The sequence below is a fragment of the Carassius auratus genome, unplaced genomic scaffold (assembly GCF_003368295.1).
Source record: "Carassius auratus strain Wakin unplaced genomic scaffold, ASM336829v1 scaf_tig00216278, whole genome shotgun sequence".
Lineage (NCBI taxonomy): Eukaryota > Metazoa > Chordata > Actinopteri > Cypriniformes > Cyprinidae > Carassius > Carassius auratus.
The window spans coordinates 152,724-172,978 of record NW_020528488.1 but is presented as its reverse complement, the minus strand read 5'-3'; the positions used below and the strand labels follow the sequence as shown (position 1 = coordinate 172,978).

Sequence of the window (20,255 nt, the reverse complement as noted above, 5' to 3'; positions counted from 1 at the left end):
TGGGGTATTGCTAAAAACGAGCTAGAAACTGAGAAATGCAATATCCTGCACCACCTGCTACTGTCAGAGAGCAATGGCTCCCAATGATTCTGTGAATATTTACTTTTTTCTAAAGGTTGAATTTCAATGTGTCTTCACCCACTCGCCTTTTAAGTCATGCATCTTATCCTCAGGTGTTTTAATACCAATGCAAAAAGGGAAATTTTACATAAATCATACTTGGATTTATTTTCTTGGATTTTCAAAGCTATTTTACCCGTCTGCCAACAAGAGTGTCATCCCTTCCAGCCTCCGGTTTTCAGTGTGTCACAGTGGCTGTGGGTTGTGTGTCTCTGGAGCTCTAGCTGTATGGCACTCAGCTGTAGGTAATCTGGTCATGTCCCATTAGGCTTGTGTGGGACAGGTTTAACGTAATCTGTCACGCCCCATGGGTTTTGGGAGGACCTAGCTCAAGTGTAATTTGGGATTATGGCTGTAGCACTGATGTTTTGGGATTCAGGAAAGAATCAACATTTGTGTCCCTTTCTGTCCCCGTGACCTAAACCTATGCTGCTTTTGTGCTGTTGGGATTGATATCTTGTACAAGAAATATATGGGAAACCAAGCTTAGTAGCCACATGGGAAGGTTTCACAGTAACTATTGGGGCATGGTGAGTGGGTGTGTCATAGTCATGTACATCATGCAACAAACCAAGATGGACAGAAGATCGCAGAGTGGACCTCAAGAGGCATCTCCCCCTGTTCCAGCATCAGGAGGAGGACATCATAGTAATGTCTGTGTTGTAGGAGGGGAAGGAGATCCTTTAATAATTCATAAATGAAAAATAAAAACGGAGAGGAGGGGTGTTGCTACTTTAACTTTTTTTGAGGTCAGATATTCCGTCATGGTTTGGTGTGTGAGAACAGGCAAGACGACAAAGACGAATAATTCTAATAACACTTTAATATTTCACTGATAATACTGATAATACATTTGCATATTTTAATTGTTATTAACTGTACATGGTTTTAATGGGTGTAAAAAGCTGAAGAAGTAGTAAAGTGAGATAGCGGACAGCATTTTGTACCTTGTGTTCCTGCTTTGCTCTGAGAGACCATCCTTTTTGAGAAACTGAATTGTTTGTTGCTCAATTGTAAGTAATGCTTGATTGTAACTACTAAATTGTTTATTCTGAATAAGTTGACTTTCATGCTTGTCTGTATATGTGCATAGTAGTTCTGAGGCAGCGATTATTGTTCTTTGAACTTGTTATTCACACAACTTTTGACTTAAGATTGTTTTTTTTTTTTTTTTGTATGTTTGTATTTTCTTTTGTAGAAGGATTTATGTTAATGGACTTCATTTCCTTATTCATTGTTCAATCAGCAGTAAATCATTATCACCTGCTTTCAGATGGAGCAGCATTTAATACAAAGAGCCGTAGTTCACTGACAAGTTAAAAAAAAAAAAAAAGACAATTTTATTGCATGATTATGAAATAAAAGACATCGTTTGCGATAATGACAGCTGTTTGCGTAGCTTCTCAGTGAACTATGTGTAGTAAATGTTCCATCTGAGAGCACGTAAAAATACCACATTTAATAACGTTTTTACTCCAAATTCACTTCATAACATCAGTCAATGTAGTTACTTCAGTACTGAAGGGCACAGCAAAAGAGAACTGTATTGATGTGGAAACACTGTAAACAAATCTTTTTTTTCGCAAATTTTTAAATGGTGATTATGAAGCTAAAGCTGAAAGAAGACTTTTTGAGATGAAACAAGGGTCTAAAGAGAGTATATGTGACTTTGCAGATGGTGCAAGCCATATTAAGAAACTGCAATCCCCTTCTAGCAAGATTGTTACAGGGAAAAGTGAGAGATGTCAGTGAATTAGAAAGGATAGGGTCCCAAATCGAGAAAGATTTTGAAAAATCCAAACGATATTGGAGCCATGCCAGTTCTGAGCTGCAGAAGAAAAAGACTCCTAATGACAGAGACACCATCTTTAGGTCAACGCATTTGACTTTACCCATATTACTAAGAGGTCGATATTTTCAGGCTGGACACATGGAGCACCCTGTCCCTAATTCTAATATGGATTTCTTAAAGGTGCCATATGCAAAAATTGAGGTAAAAATATCCATAATATGACCTACACGCATCAAAAGAATGAGAAGAAATAAGGGCGATGATGTCATTAAAAAAATGTCAAGTTATAGTGCTGCAGAGATATCAACCTTAATTAGCATTAGCATTACTAGGCCCGACAGGTGTCGTAATACCAGTTTCGGCCATGGGAGGCGGTATGCGGGCAACATAACCACCAGCCAACCTACAATACACGAATAACTCGCACGGCTTGTGCAATGTTTTATCGGGGAACCTTCTCAAAACTAGCCCAATCCCGCTTCCAGAAGATTCCCCGATAAAACATTGCTTCCCGGGGTTAAAATATACATTTTTTAGCAGGGTTGCCTTGGTATAATTCGCATTTTAGGGGCTAAAGATCACGTTATTTGTATTGGGGTCGCTACGACCCACAGACATGAAAAACAACCACCACAGACTTGGCAACACTGGTTGACATTTACTACACAGAGCCGTAATTCACTGACAATCTACACAAAATCGATGTTAAAATCGCAGGCGATTCTTTGTCGATTTTAAAAAGCGATTTTGTGTTGGTTGTCGGTAGACTATGCCGTTTCTCGTTTGTTACTCTAGAGTAGACCAATTCACTTTATTGAGGCATACTGCCCCCATCTGTTATGGAATGTGGAGTATGACTTGATTTTTTTTGCCAAACATTACAGATGGCACCTTTAACCTCTGGATTTCCGAAGGGCCAAATATGGCATAATATCCCAAGAGTAAAACGAGAGTGAGAAGTTTCCCCTTTTGCTAGCTAAGTCCTTTTCTAACTCCTTGGTATCCTTTTATCTTGTTTTACCTAGCGGCAAAGTATCATTAGAAGTCTCATTTGCTATTCAACAGATAGCACTCAGAGTTGATACCACCTCAGAGTTCCAGAGACACTTAGAGAAGTTGATGAGTGAATGACCTATGATTTTCACAAATGAGGTAGGATACTCTTCTGTAATCAAGCACTGCATCAACACTATAGATTAAGTTTGTCTCTGTAGGAGAGCCTACCCTTTATCTGTGGAGAAACTACAATTCATTGACAAAGAGATTAAGGAGATGTTAGCCAATAATATAATTTGACCTTCCAACTCACCATGGGCTTCTCCTGTTTTAATTGTTCCCAAAAAGGATGGTGGATCTAGGATTTGTGTAGACTTTCATGGACTGGACTCAAAACATTATTTGGATGCTTATTCTTGCCCCAAGTCCAGGATATTTTGGGATCTTTACTTGGAGAAAGAATTTTCAGTACTTTAGATCTCAAAAGTGGATACTGGCAGGTGGAGTTGGAGCCAGAAACCATACGTAAAACTGCTTTTGTGACATCTTCAGGGCTATTTTAGTTCACATGTCTACTTTCGGCCTCAAAAATGCTGCAGCCTCCTTTCAGCATTTAATGGAATGTACACTGTGAGAAATCAAGGGAAAGTGCTGTTTTGTATAAACAGATGATATTGTGGTATACTCAAAGGATGAGAATGGACACCTGCTACACCTCAGTCAAGTATTCCGCTGCCTACATCAAGCTAGGCTCTTGGAGTTTGACGGCTACCCAATGCCGTGGGTTGATGAACTCTTGCACCGCCTGGGAAGGGCCCAGTACATTTCGTCCCTCGACCTCACCAAGGGCTAATGGCAGGTCCCCCTAACCGAGCAGGCCAAGCCAAAGACGGCGTTCTCGACCCCTAGTGGCCACTGGCAATATCGGGTCCTACCCTTCGGCCTGCATGGGGCTCCTGTCACCTTCCAGCGTCTAATGGACATCCTCGTGGCCTACGTGGCCGCCAACCTGGATGATGTAGTCATACATTCTGAGACTTGTCACACATTGCCCTTCATAAGTATTGGAACAGTAAAAACACAAAAGCTTTCTCTTCTGTGGAGTCAAGACATTTGCTAATATGATTAAAAGATGAATATGTGATTAAAACTACAGAATGTCACATTTTATTATTAGGTCTTTCGACACATATATTTTTAAAAAAGCTAATATTTAGTTTCAGATCCCTTGCATGCAATCAGAGCAGTGAGTCTGCAACACATAGACATCACCAGACTCTTGGTCTTATGCTTTGAAATGCTTTTCTCCAGCCTTTATTGCAGCCAATTCCAACTGTTGCTTGTTTGGCGGGAGGTTCGTGATGAATTTCATTTGTGATGAATTTCGCCTTTCTATTTTTGGTGCTGATCAGATGTTTGCATCTTGCTGTATAGCTTCTGTAATCCTGCGGACTGTAGATTGACAGAGCATCACCCCAGCTTTCTGGAGGTTGTTGGTGACTTTACAGACGTATTTCAGGCATTCATTTTCACAGCTTTTATGATTTGTCTGTCATCAGATACTGTTGTTTTTCTCAGGCAATCAGGTCGTTTTTGGTTGCTGATGTTGCCGGTAGTTTCCAAACTCTTGATTTCTCCATGCCCTTTTTCCCCCTATAGTTCTAATTGACTTCTTCTTTTCTTTTAGCATCCAAATTGCTTGCTTTTCTGTCAGAGTTGGCTTCCTCGCCTTCATCCATGTGTGTGTCATCATCAAATGCAAGACTTAGAATGCAGAAGCAATTAATATAACTGATAAGACACATTCCCTGCTTTTATGTATAAAATTAATGCAATAGGACACAGCTGAACACTTGCAACTGTTCCAATACTTATGCTCACATAAGATAGGGAGATAGAACGCTAAAAGTGCTGATCTTCTTAGCTGGTAAAACATCTTTGTGTTGGATCACTCAATAATAAAATGTGACATTTGTAGTTCTCTCAAATTCATGTTTTAATCATATTTACATATTTCTTGACTCCACAACACACTTTGTCTTTTCTGTTCCAATACTTGAGGGCACTGTATATATAATATACTAGCAGACCATAACTTTATCCCTTTCTGTTTTCTCTGTTTTCTCTGTTTTTGTGTGTGTTAGTATGTTAGTGTATGTGTGTGTGTGTGTGTGTGTGTGTGAAAGAGAGAGAGTGTGTGCACGCATTGCCCATTCTTAGCAATTCCATTATCAGATTGATGTTTTCACACAAGGTGGGCTTAGCTGGCCTTTAATCTTCACACTTCCGGGAGGGCAAGTGGAAAGCTCAGCAGCTGTTAACAAACCTACATGCCACATATAATTAATTGGCTAATTATCATAGTGGTTGTGAGGGCAGTCAAATCTAGACCTCACAAGTTAGCTTTGTCCCCTGGCATTCTTCTCATCATGAGGTCAAATACCATCTATCAATTAGCAGTTTAAACTGAATCAAACTAAACTGAATATGTATATTTACAGGTAAAATAATTTTCATGTATTAATTAGCCCTTTACTGAAATAATATTACTGTAAAAAAAAAAAAAAAAAAAAAAAAAAAACAGTTTAAAGGTCATTGGTGGACACTTGTGGAGTCCCTAACTGCATTTTAAGTCCCAATTAAAGTTAGCACTTTTCCACTGCTTGCACTTCAGTTTAGTACCTCTTTAGAGTAGGCGGGATTGTTCACATCATCATAGTTGCGCTGCCTCTACTGACACAACTCCTGAAAAACTTTTTATCATACCGCATCACCCCGTCAATCTCTCTCTGAATCTGCTCTTCTGCTATCAATGAGAGGAATGTCTTTACTTCCTCATCAGACAATGAAATATAAATTTTACACGTCACGTTTTGGTAATGGCACAGTTCACCTGGAACCTTAACCGAGGTGGTACTCAAAAAAAGTACCAGGTATCAGGTATACTGTACCCAGGGGAAAACCCCCCAAAAGTTAACTGTAACAAAACGTACCGTGTCGTTCCATGTAGTGGAAAAGCGCCATTATTGTGGTAGTAGTCTTATCTAATGGAACTACAAAAACAAAGTTTTCAAACAATCTTTGCAAACGCCCCTTTCACGTGTCACGAGAGTAGGCTACTTTCAATAAAAGGTCCAACATATTAGGAATACTTTTAACTTTAAATTTAGTTTACCAGTCAAGAAGAAACTTGTCAAATCAATTTGAGTGTTCAGAGGAATGTATTTTCCGAGCTATGGGGAACAGTGCAGAGCGTGTCTAACTTCAGAAGTCTGAGAAGTATGTGTAAGTCTGGGTACTTGTTTTCCTGGAAATATCCAACTTTGATTCGCTACCCAAAACTGTTCTCCGCAGTTGCCAAAAGTAGCGGTTCAGCTGGATGGCTTGACTCACGCACACACACCCCAAACACTGTGCTTTCTTATTCATTATTGTGCATTAATTTCTTTATTTAATTTCTTTCTTTTGACTAAAAAGTTTAAATAGGTTTAATTATTTGTAACCGGTGGCTTTCTTTTTGAGCTCATGTGGATTTATCTAAATGAAGTTAAGCTGAGTTACTGCCTTCTGGTGCCCAAATTTAAAAAAGGGGGAAAAATCAGTTTGTGACTGCCTCTGAAATCACACATTTTCTATTTTCTGAAAGGTTAGTGGCAAACAGAGAGGATATAATTTCAGGAAACGGTGTTTGAATATGCTTTCTTTTGGGGTCAGTGTTACCTGAACCTCCACAGCACACACAGTGATTCACGTGAACCAAAAAACCTATCTGACCCAGCTGTTCTATATCTAAAGGCTGAATCTGTTAGGTCTCTTTACAAAACTAATGGCTGATGAGTTCCTGCTTAAAATTCTGTGAAAAGATGTAATGCAGAATAAAAGCCAGACTAAATTATGCCTGCACAGACCCACCCCAGCCCTTAGTATTATAGTATAGAGTTGTTATTGGTATATAAAAGCATTTATGCCACTTCTGAACAGCACTAACAGTCTGTGTAAAGACAGCTATATACCACTTAAAAAGTGCTTCTTGCTACCTTTTCAGTGTAAATTTGGCATTTGATTATTTTTATGATTTTATTTTTGAGCTCTTTGATATGTTCAGCATGGACTACTTTCAATTTGCCATATGCCACATATTTATATATACCACAACTCTATTGACAAATGGCTGAAAAAAATGTATTTGACAAAAGGATAACAAGAAGTTGGTAAATTAAATGATTTTGTATATGGTATTGTAGGACTAAAGCTTTATCTCATATTTTAACAGAGACTTCCTGTGTAAAGGGATATTTGAGTTACAAAATTGATTACCACAAACAAATAAGTTATATTTTACCCCCTTGTTTAGTTTTAATTCAGGATAATTGAAATTATTTTATATTTTAAGTGTTACATTATCATGGCAATACAATTCTCACAATGAAAAAAAAAAAAAAAAAAAAAAAAAAAACATTAAATAAAAGTAAAATGTTTACTTATCATAGCTACACTATTAAAACATTATTGCAATGTTTAAATATTAGGCTTCTTTAAATTCCTTGAAATTAAATGAATCCAAAAATGTCATTGATTGAGTTAAACCTGTACTAAACCCAGAAGATTTAATTACATATAATGAAGAATTTTTAGCTTCTTCAGATAAACGCTTTGACTGTAAAAAAAAAAAAAAGGATTAGGATAAAAGGATGGGACTGACTGAATTCAGTTTGAATCAGTTGATAAATGCAGTTTAACTCCTAATCCTAAGGTTGTGGGTTCGAGTCTCAGGCTGGCAATACCACGACTTAGATGCCCTTGAGCAAAGCGCCGAAACCCCAACTGCTCCCCGGGCGCTGAAGCATAAATGGCTGCCCTGTGTGTGTGTGTGTGTCCGTGTGCACTTTGAATGGGTTAAATGCAGAGCACAAATTCTGAGTATGGGTCACCATACTTGGCTGTGTGTCACTTCACTTTTTTCACATCCCTCTAGCTGTAAATGTAAAATAATTGTAAAATAAAATAACGTTTTATTAAAAATTAAATTAATTACAGCCTATTAAATTAAGAAATCTAACTATGTATGACATGGTTCCTGAACCACACTCCAGTGGTTTGAGTCTTACATCTCAGATAGGTCCTTCAAGCAATCTTGGTGAGGTGTCCGAGTCACAAAATCTATCTAGTGGGGTGCCTCAGGGCTCAGTTCTTGGACAACTTCTCTTCTCTGTCTACATGGCATTGCTAGATTCTGTCATTTAGAATCATGGCTTTTCATACCACTACTATGCTGGTGACACTCAACTCTACTTCTCATTCCTTTGTGATGATCCAACTCTTCCTGCATCTCAGCTTGTCTAACAGACATTTCTTGTTGGATGAAGGACCATCACTTTCAACTCAACCTTGCCAAGACTGAACTGCTTGTGGTTCCAGCAAACCCATCATTTCATCAGTTTCACCATCCAGTTAGGGACATCAACCATAACTTTCAAAAACAGCCAGAAACCTTGGAGTTATGATTGATGATAAGCTTCACTTCACTTTTACAGACTTTTAAATTAAATAGCTAACACTAGCTTATGTTATTCTTTTTTCTATTGTGTTTTATTTTTATGTATTATATAATAAAAAATAAAATTAAAAACCTTGCTACATGTACTGCTACATGTACTGCATTAAGCTGAGACTTGTTATACTGTAGCACTTGCATATCATTGTTCTTTTGTTGATTTTGATTGCTTCCATTGTACTCTTTTGTAAGTCGCTTTGGAGATATATATATATATATATATATATATATATATATATATATATATATATATATATATATATATTCTTTTTTAATTATTATTATGTTTTTTCTTTTTACTATTTAATTTAATCTATTTATTTGTTTTCTTCAGCGTTTCTGGAGATGGGAATAAGGGAACAAAAATGAGACCACAACCAAGTGTGCTGACTTTTTTAATTAATTCCTTTAAACTTGTGCATCAACTTCAGACAGGAAACTGTGTGCACTTTGTTTTGTTTTCACAATATGGTCAAAATTAGTTTGTATCTGAAAAAAAAAATCTTTAAATACATCTTATCCATTTGAAACCATGTACACACAACTTACTAGCAGTCTATTAGAAACTGGGGGCATTGAATATGAAGCATATTAGCAGTCCTCTTCAATTTTTATATATGTATATATCACACTTCTGAATCAGTTTTGTTGTTACTATTTATCTCAAGTAAAAATATCTTTCTGTAAATATGATTTCTTTACATGATAAAAATAGGATCTGTCCAAAATGAGTGTCACATCAACACTACCAGGAAACCTCGGCACTTCCCTTGTCCTGTGTGGGTCTATCATGAACCCTAACGCAAACTCGTCCTCATGGAGGCCAGGTGATGTGATCCTGGATGTGTTCCGCCACATGGGGCTCATCCGTGCAGAAGTGCATCAGTCCCAGGGGCCATTGCCACTTTAAATTCCGGTGTGAGGATTCCACAGGGTGGCCATCTCCATATCAAGAGAGATATGCGAATGATTGATTTGTGTTGATAAAAATTATTACAAAATGCTGATATTCTATAATTGTACAAAACGCCTTATTATTTTCATAGAAATTTTACATTTGCACACATTTACATGAGGACTCTTTTTCTGAAATCTAAAATCAAATTCACAAAGTAAATTCATTAAACTGAAATTAAATGTAGTTATTAAAAATAACAGACATAAAATATTAATTTCAGCTATGTGTGTTCAAACTTGCTGTGACCATCATAGAAAAAAAAAAAAAAAAAAAAAAATGAAAACCATTAATAAACCAAATTAAAAAATGTTTGAATAAATGCATCACCATAGTTTTTTTTCGAGTTCAATCAACTAATTTCTGGAGCGTTGTTCAGATAAATCTAATGAAAAAAAAAAAAAAAAAAATATATATATATATATATATATATATATATATATATATATATATTTATTTTAAAAAATATATTTAAAAAATTATAATATTGGAATACAATATATAGCCTAAAATTTAAATGAAAGAAATCAATAGCAATATGTTTAATAGCATAAATTAAATTAAGCCTATCTTAGGACCATAATTTTTATCTATTCTTTGTGATATTATCGTCAACACACATTTACCTTTCTTTACTATATATATATATATATATATATATATATATATATATATATATATATATATATATATATATATATATATATATATATATATATTGAATATATTGAACTCAATTAAATTTTAAATAACTCATTAAATTTCAAGAAATCGCAAAAATACAATTTTAAGGATTAAATCATTACATTTTGAGAATAAAGTAATTGTGTTTTGAGATTTTTATTTATATTTATTTTGAGGAAAAACAGTTGGAACAAGATTTTGAGAGTAAACTTGCGAGAAATTGCGAGAAAAAAAAAGTTGTGTTTCGAGGAAAATTTTTTATAAAAATGCTGAGAATAAACACACTGGTGTCATGTACATCTGATCTCATTGGACAGTGCTAATCATTGTCTGCAGTGGTGTAAGTCATAGAGATTATTACTCATGGATGTAACATATGATGCTGTAGAAGAGAGTCTGAATTCACCTTTTGCTGAAATCCCTCTTTTTCTTTTTTTTCAATCACATATCACATCGTTAAAATCAAATGCCTAATGAGTGTTTTAATCTTATTAGTAATGATGTATTAATTGGGCAGGTTTAGGTGTAGGTAGGCTATAGGGAGGGCTTTGCTGTACCAATAAGGCAGTGTCTATTTAATCATTTTAATAAAGAAAGTCATTTGCATTGTATGTTATTATTGCATCCTGTTAATATACAACACTGAGGTGCAAATAATATATGTAAATGTTTATAAGTATAAATAGCCTCTAATTACTATTTACACTTATTGCAGAGATATGCTACTTTTACGTAGCATAAACACAATCACTATTTTCACAAACACATAACATTTAACTGATTATTCAGAGCATCAATATAATACATTTTAAACAAAGTAAATCAGTTAGGCCTGCATTTTAATTTTAATTTTAAACCTATAAAAAGCTGTTTTAAATTTTGCTTTTAATTTAAAGTTGAACAAATATATGTACTTAACTTTCTTGGCAAAAGCACAATGAAGACAAAATTATTTAACGTTTATTTAACATTATATGGGGTACCTTTACTTTGCCTCAAAGTTCAAGTACACATTTTCACAGCAAGCCTTCTTTAAATTCGTGTCGTCCAATGGGATTGTAGCCCGCGCGGTGCATGTGATGTGTGCAAAGTTGAGATGTGCACGAGCACGACCGTTATTCGATATCATGGCAGTATCACTTCTGATGCTGTCTATGAAGGATCTTCAAAAATTGAAAAGAAGCTGGAATACATGTCACTGAAGACGAAACACAGAAATTCAGAGGTAAGTTTACTTTTAAGTACTGTGGAAATCCGTTCTTTCCGTTTCCACTTTCCAGTCTTGCTCTGCTAGGCCTAACGTTAAGTTTCCTGACACGTGAGGGAAACCTTTGTTCGAAAACACTGACATGATAAAACCAACGCATTGTTATTACATTTTAAGCTTGTCGTTATTATTACAATTATTTAGCCAGAAATTTAACTTTAACGTTATAGTGTAAATAGCACATCGCTAAAAATGTTGCAGTTGTCACATAGTGTAAATAGAATATATAACTATTTTCACAAATAGAATATATAACTATGTTCACTTCGTGTAAATAACATGCAATATGATATGTGAGAAAAAAATAAAATAAAAATAAAAATAAATAAGAACAACAAGTTAGGCAAAAGGTCGGATTTGAACTCTGATAGATTGCATCAACTGCTTCATCCACGATCATCACTCTTTACGACCTATGCCACTGATTAACTAGATAAAATGACTAGATCAAATTAACATAACACAAGTGTGTTTATTCTCAGCTTTTATTTAGACTTTTTTCTTGTAATTTAATGAGTTTATTCTCAACATTTAATTAAAACCTTTTTTCTCTTAATTTAATGATTTCATTTTTAAACACAACAACTTTTCTTTTCATAATTGAATACGTTTTTTTTTTTTTCTCCTCAACACAATGTCTTTATTCTTTAAATTGAATTATTGGTCAACATTTTATTGTGACATTTTTCTTGAAATTTAACTAAAGTCATTGTAATGTGAGATTAAACTAATCTCAAAATGGTTTATTTATTATTATTATTATTATTTGTATTTCTATTATTATTGGTTGGCCCTAATCCTTTTCAATATATGCACATAAAATGAAAAAAAAAAAAAAACTATAAAAAAATTGCACGAAATTTGGATTAGAAATTTTGCTTCTCCAATTAAAGCATCTTATTTAAATGATGATTAGATATAAAAAAATAAATAAATAAAAATAAAATATTTGTAAGGTTCCGTAAATATGGACAGAAAATATTTAATTGTGCAATGGTTTAAATATGCTTAAAATAAACACAAATGTCAAAAATTGTGGGTTGAACATGTTTTTGTGAGTTTCACCATTAGTCGTTGTCACACTCTGCAGGGGACTGAAGATGCAAAGAACTGAAAGTGGTGTATTGCCTGTTGCTGTGTCATGCTTCAGTTGCATGTGAGTGTGGGTGCGAAACACGCTGAATGTTTTCAGCGATATTGCTGTGGTGCTCAGCAATATATATATAGGTTTGTTTTTTATTTTTGCTCCTAAAAGTAGCACAGGTACTGTGTGTTAAAAATCTGTCCTTCTTTTGCTTCTGTATTTGTCAGGACATGTCTCCTTGTTCTCTCTAAAGGACTGCTCTCTGTGGACGGACAACAGCCAAATGTGTAACAAAACCAAAAAGAATATGAACATAATGATTAGACAAACCTCCTTCAGTCACATGCCTCTAGCTGTGTGTGTGTTGTTCCTGCTAAAAGTTACCCTGAACGCTGGCACCGGTCAGTCTTTGCTCTGGTGGTGATCTGGAGCGATGAGGTAACTAAAAATTTTGCCCAGACTCAATTTATTTCCACAGGAAATATGTTTCAGTTTCTGCTGTTGTTTTCAGTAACTAATTGTTTAAAATTACATTTAAGATCCCTTCCCCGTATAGAAAATCGACTTCCTCCCCTACCAAATTTATCCCCTTGAAGTTTCCTTTTCCAAGCTCAAGAAAGAGCGAGCTGGTGTCCGTTTTAAGCCATGGTCTCTTTGCCTGGCAGTCTTCGGTCATTGAAGGTGTGCATGTTGATGACTTCATCTGTTTTGACCATGACCGGTGGCTGCGGTTTGTGTTTGAGCCGGCGCTGGCACTTGAGGGAAACCCTTAGCTCGTCCACCATGGCGCTGCAGAAGGATCTCTGTGAAGACAGAAGAACACAGCTGATTGGATGTCCCTTCATTTCCAACACACAAACAAACATACTGGCTTCCAGTTCCTGGAAAGGTGGAGGACAGTGGGTGAAGCAGGGGGTGAAGAGTGAAAATGGAGATGGGATGACATGATTATGCTGATTTCTGTGTAGATGCACATCATAAGCATCATAACTAGGGATTTCTCTGTGGCAGATTTCACCTTGCTTCCTCCTGCCAGAATGCTGCATGATTTATTGATGCATATTATTTTCCATATGGCCAATTACAATTATCCACCCCCCCCCCCCCCCCCGACCACCACCACACACACACAAAACAAGAAACAAACAGTAGGAATATCAGCTTTGTAATGGTGAAGCAAAAGAACGTGTGATTGTCGCCCTGTTTTTATAATTAATGCACATTATTCAACATTCCCAGTCTTTATAAAGTCTTACAAATGAACAAAAATTAAACTGACACCAAAATAAAAATCATATCACATTCATACTTAGTAAAAGAACAAATCATCTATGCAGTATGTATCGTGAATAATTTCATTTTGAGGCTCACGGGAAATACTGTCAGCTTTTGTGAACAATCTGGCTTTTTTTAACACAATTTCATTTAAGATTTGTTAGTAAGAGACGTGAATATATGAAACAATAAGGTGCTTGGTAAGCATTCCAATCAGAGTGATTGAATGATCTGCCTTCTTCATAGCGACATCCTCCATAGCAGCCAATAACACAACATTAGCATCTAGTTTATGATTACTGGCCAAACTTTAAGTAACAATCTACATTCTTCTACTGGTATTGCTACAGGAATTCCCTTTCACCGTTTGTATCACTCCTCTTCCCGTATTTCTCACAGTGAGTGTTCTTGTGGATGCCCAAATCCACTAAAATTTACATTACATTCACATAATGTAGTTGTAAGAGTTTTTTTAGGCCAGAATGTACTTGTTTATACTTCATATTACAGTTTGTTAATAAAGATAACATATATTTGAAAATGTGCCTCAGCGTTTTCAGAGATGTGAGCTCCAGGGCATCAGCAGCCGTTCAGCGCTCATGAATCCGCTTAGAGCAGTCTCCCCTCGGCCAGATTTTCTGGAATTTGCCACTAGCCCTGTGACTAGATCACTTTATAGTGGTTTACATGATATATAATTTGTTTCAGGTAATTATAATAGGTAATCTTCGGACTCATTAATCTGTTCCAGAGCAAATAGGTTTGGCTGAAGGCAAAATTTCATCACGTTATATGCTGTTTATCAGAGCTCTGCCTCTGTACTTTTGACTGAATTGTCTAGCAACTGTTATGATGGCTGTTGTAGTATTGTGAAACTGCGTGTGTGTTCGTGATGGTGATTTTTGTGACATTGTTCTGCCATTAGATGGCAACATGAGACTGTTTATTTATTTATTTTAGTTGCATTTTTTCAATAAGAATGTAAATTATTTTAACAAGATTATTATTATTATTATTATTATTTTTTTTTTTGTGGTGGTGGTGGTGGTAGGAAAACCACAGGAAATTTACATCACATTAAGTCAGAACAGTATATTTTTTTCTTTTATCTAGAGCAATAAGACTGTTGGTCAGACTGTTTGCTTGTTCCTAATCTTACAAAATAGAGGCAATTATAAAATGCTAATTTCTACGGGAATGCGCTGTTGAGGAGCAAGAGGCATTTCTATATGGAGTTTTATTTTTTTTTTATTTTTTTTTTGGCAGAATAGTATAAGAAAATACTGAACAAAGGACAGCAGCTCAAGTCTTGTACAAAAATACTTTAATTGCCTCTCTATCATTTTCAGCTGCAAGATTTGAGACCTGATTTAAATGTTCTCAAATGTGTGTTTTTTATTGCATTGCTTAGTATTGAATTTAAATACTAGCAAAATCACTCATAGGGAATTTGACACTTCCATTTAGAACATGAACCTTTAGCACCCTGTTTGACTCCATATGCTTCGTAAAGCCTATGCAGTTATGATTATGATGATTCTTAAAAATAAATTTAGTCAAAACCGTTTTCAACCTTTACATCCACTTTCTAATACAACAATATAACTCACTGCTTAGATACTGTAGTAATGCATTGTTGTAGACACAAACTAGCTAGTCATGACTGTTTCCCAAAATTGTTGGTCCTTTGAAACACATCTGTTGTTTGAACCATGTTGTTAAAGTCATCAAACAAGTGGTGGAGTGATGATTCCTGATAATTAATCAGCTTAAGTTCAAAGTAATGATTGAATATTGTTATAAATAATGAACATTGTATCTGTTTTTTTTGTGGACTCCAGGATTCCCCAGGAGATGCGTACTGGTCAAAAATGGTGCTTTACTTCTCTTAACAAATTAAAAGACATAGAATGAAATGTGTGTATTTATGGAATGAAACATACAGATTCCTTATTTTTCTCAAGAGCATGATCTGTTCTATATGCCATACTGAAAAGAATATATGCTTCTAACCACAGGTAAAGAACTGCAGTTCCAACCACACAACTTTCCAATATTTTTCGCAAATGGTTGTTTGAACTATGGATGCGAGAAATACCAAATGGTTGAGCTATGTTGACAGTGACTGAACTTGTGACATATTGGCAAACTATACTTTTGGAAAACGCACCCTCAGACTTGCAGCAAACCCTGGGACCCCCAGTGTAAACAAGCTAGATTTTCTCAGTAACACTTTATTATAACTTTTATTAAGAACATAAACATTACTTGCACAATAGTTAAAAAATTTATTAGAAATGTAAGGTCTTTTTCTTTCTATATGTCTCTATATAGAAAGGCACTAGCTCTATCGATAGAGTGATGCTCAATATCACTGGCCAATAGGTTTATCATGTCAATGTCATCATTAAACAAGGATCAGGCAGCAAAATAATGCCTTGCCAGAATCTTCGTCATACAATGACTTACAGCAAACAAACAAAAGCATTTAGAGGGATTGATACAATGAATCTGAGATGAGTATAAAATACGCTTCTTCCACTCAGAGTGAATAAATGGAACTGTCCTTTTAATGAAAACTATCAATACTTAAGCTGGCAGGTTGACGCTGTCATTGTAGTTAAACAAAAACATCCATATTTAGAGTGCAAAAATTGAACGTATATCTGAACGCTTCAAACAAAGACCTCTTTGAAGATAACCAAACTTAGACCATCTCCGTTTGCTTAGCATGTGTAATGTGACCACCCAGCATGACACGTTCATTTTACTCCAATATTTGCAAGTTATTCATATTTTGGCCATTAGCCTCCCATTAAAATTGAGTGCTGATATGCAAATGGAATTAAATTAAATTATCAGTATTATTATTATTTTTAATGACTGCCAAAAAATGGACAATTAAATGCATTGTTTTGGTTCCAAAAATGCAAAAATTAAGGCTCAGTGGAGAAGTTAATTATGATAAATATATTAAAACTGATTATTTACATTTTAATAGGACAGTGCGAATGCAAAGAGAAATGCGTAGCCTGCTTGTTTCATCCACTCAAGTGAGAATTCTAGAGAAAACACCCTTAAAGATCAGATTTACACATTAAATGCAATATCAAATAAAAATGGATGCTAAAAAAACTAAAATAATAATAATATAAAAAAATATCTAGCAAAAACTACCAAGCAAACAGTTAAAACCACAGATCATGAGAAGAATTTCCAAGCTGTAAGTTAAATAAGATGTGCTTAAACACCGTATTTGTGATGCAAGAGAACTGGAGTTATTTATTACATTTTTTGGGAGAATTATTGTCTTCCTCATTATTGATTGTACACTTCAAGCATTCACTGTTTCAGTAGGACAAGTATACGGGTGAAGTGGATGGGGGAGTGAGATGACACAATGGAAGCCATTTGAGCAAGCAAAGACCAAGCCCTTCTGTCTTCAGAGACTTACATCAAGAAGGACAGTTTGCTCTCCAGACACAGGCACTGTCTGTAAAATATTACCAGTGAAATATACCTCACGCTTTGCTCTCAGTAACACAACATTAAAGCCAATTTTAGACTGATTTAATATTGTTTGCATTGATCTGTAAAATATTCTTTCATACACAAAGGCATCCGTTGAACTCATCTTACTGATTGGCTTACATTACCCACAATACCCCCGCTGATGACACACAAAATTGTGATTAAATGTGATTTGTTTTTTCTAAAGAGACTTGCATATTAACCCTAAACTCTTAGTATATCCTAACAGTTTGCAAAATGTTCATTGCACTCCAGAAATGTGAAAATGTGTGCTGTACCTTTTCCAGCTGTGCGTTTTGTTTGGACTTATAGAGAAACTCCCCAACTGCCACAAACACAGAGAGGACAAGTCCCGCAGCCAACACTATGAAAATGCCACCGATGTTCTGGACACCCAGCGCACTGGCCTCCTTATTCTCCTCCTCAGGACAGCCATTTCCTCGCCACCACTTCTCCTTCATCATGTGCAGCTTCCCTTCTTCCTGTAGCTGCAGGATTGCGATAGTGATCTTATCTCGGTAAGGGGACCCTAAAGGGTTAAAAAAGGGAAAACAAGATGCTGAGAATTAGTTCTGCTTAGCATCTGCTCATTTTGGTTTGTCAAATGGAGGAGATTTCACAATACTGTCAAGAATGAGTCATATTCTTGACCTACCGGGTCATATTTTACTCAAAATCTAAAGAAATAATAAATAATACAGCTGCAAGCAGCAATTAATGAACAATTCAGCGAGCATTTAAAAAAAGAAAAAGAAAAAAAAGTAATCAAGGACATCATAGATGATTTTAAGCAAGATAGTTTTAACCCCATAAATGCAATCACTTGTCATTGCTTATGCCTTCTGACCAGTAAGTGGCACAGCCTCTGGCATTACACAATTAAAGCCCCACGAGATACGCATTGGATACCTAAAAGCTTTTACTAACTTTTTTTACCAGCAAGGTTTGATAATAATGTTTGGAATTTGGTGAAGATCGGACAAATGGTCTATTAAAAAAAAAATTGACCTAATTTGCACCTAATTTGAAATGGCCAAAAACATATACACTGGATTCTATAGGATCCAGAGGGGGAAAAAAAGATAGATTTTTTTTTTCATTACATCACTGTGTTTATAAAATATAGTATAGTAGTGACTGCCCTCTGCCTGTGTGCTAAATTTCATAGCTTTCCCGCAAGCTCCCAAAAAGCGAAGTAGAAGAAGAATAGATTCACACCGCTGGGGCTTGGCTCCTGATTTTTCTTTAAGAAAATGAAGCCTATTGATTAGAACCAGATCAGTGAACATTATTGTTTTATTATTATTTTTTTTTACCAATAATTAATTTGGACTGACAATTTGTTCAAGAAAATCACTGCCTCAGTGATCTGGTAACAGCAGTTCTCTAGTTAACAGTTCACTGGAGGGGGAGATTATAAGTGAATAACAAATTACATTTCAGTCTGTTTCTGAAATGCATGGCTTCAAAGGTCCTTGAATACAGTGCACCAGTATGGCCTACCTCATTTTTGGAGCCACACAATTATGGTGAAAGTAAACTACTGTAAACTACTAGAAAAAAAGACTTGAAATTCATTCTCAAATAAATAATAAAATCGAATTCAGATAAATATAAGGTATTTGTACCATTCTTCTATTTTTGTACTGAGAACAACCCAAGACTAAATCACATTCAAACAAGCCAATGTATAAAGTCTTATTGATTGCACTACTACAAGACTTGAGGAAAGCTGAGACAGTGAAAAAGAAACATGAAGTTTGTCACTTCAGTGGTGTGAGATTATGTTTTTCACAGTCTTACGAGCAGTACAGAGGTGAGAAATACAGACACTAATGCAGTACGAGCTATAAAAGCCTAATGCTGTTTGTTGAAACACAGCTCCCAGGGTGCCATTGATAACACACCAATAAAACCCAATTACATTCGAGGGACTGGCGTTTCCTGCTTTTATCTATTTATTTTCTGTCTAATTAAATCTAGTTGCTATTCTTAATTTGAGCTAATGTTTCCTTCTGGGCCTCCTTGCAGGCTTAGATTTGTAACTCTCCCCCCTTTCCATCAGCCATTTTACCTCCCTCGCAAAAAGAGGTAAACAGGTCATGTTCCCTCCATTCAACAAAGATATAAAATGTTTAGAGAGGTGCTTTCTCATTTCATTTGAAATATGAGGTAGAACATGAGCATTCACAAACTGAGCCTTCCGTGTTGTAGTAGTGGTACTGCTGTAACTACTGTTAACTCTCTATAATAAGGATTGTACTATTGCCTGAATAACTGAAGACTCAGCTGTTCTTTTGCTCAAATGCACCACACAAGTACTGTATATCAAACACAAAACTTTCAAACTCAGTTTTTTTTTTCTTTGTCATTGTTTGCACTTAGGTCTTAGGGTTTTTGTATAGCTATCCTTTATTCTATTATTCTCACCTATAAAATCCATAATATATTCGGTCATTTTATATATATATATATATATATATATGTGTGTGTGTAAATGAAATATGTATAAATAAATGTAAATCTGAAAATGTAGAAGTGAATCTAATTATGTAAATGTAAAGCTCAATTTATACTTGTAAATCTGATTATTTAGAAATGCATAATGAATGTATAAATATAAATCGGAATATATAGAAGTACATCTGAATATATAAATCTGGATATATATGAAGAGTTTGATTCCAAAACGTTATAAACGCTATAAAAAAAAAAAAAAAAACAGTAACAACCAATCACAGTGCACCATTCCGTGCACTATAGACTGTAATGGCGGTGCTTTGAATACACTCCGCATCTTAGGCCCTGTCCCAAATGGCGCACATCATGTGGACTTTCGGTCTCGTGGACTTGCACGTGCTCGCCGAGTCTATGAGTCCGTAGGCCGCCCCATTCAGCATTTTGACGCTCTGAAGTGTGCTCAGCAGCACCCCTTTTGTACCCTTGAAACGGTCTTCCGCAAAGCCTGCATAGATGCTATGCACAAGGTAAATTGCT

General features: G+C 35.5%; 1 protein-coding gene across 1 annotated transcript in view; it reads right to left on the bottom strand.

Annotated features, from left to right (window-relative positions):
• Window positions 1-12,335: 12,335 nt before the first annotated feature.
• Window positions 12,336-20,255, bottom strand: part of LOC113097456 (glutamate receptor ionotropic, kainate 2-like) — a 158,892-nt gene continuing 150,972 nt past the window's right edge. Inside the window, exons 13-14 of the mRNA XM_026262686.1 lie at window positions 17,537-17,787; window positions 12,336-13,255 (exon numbers count right to left, since the gene is read on the bottom strand). Of these exons, the coding sequence (XP_026118471.1) occupies window positions 13,091-13,255; window positions 17,537-17,787 (416 nt within the window). The 3' untranslated portion in view covers window positions 12,336-13,090. The remainder of the gene's footprint in view (window positions 13,256-17,536; window positions 17,788-20,255) is intronic.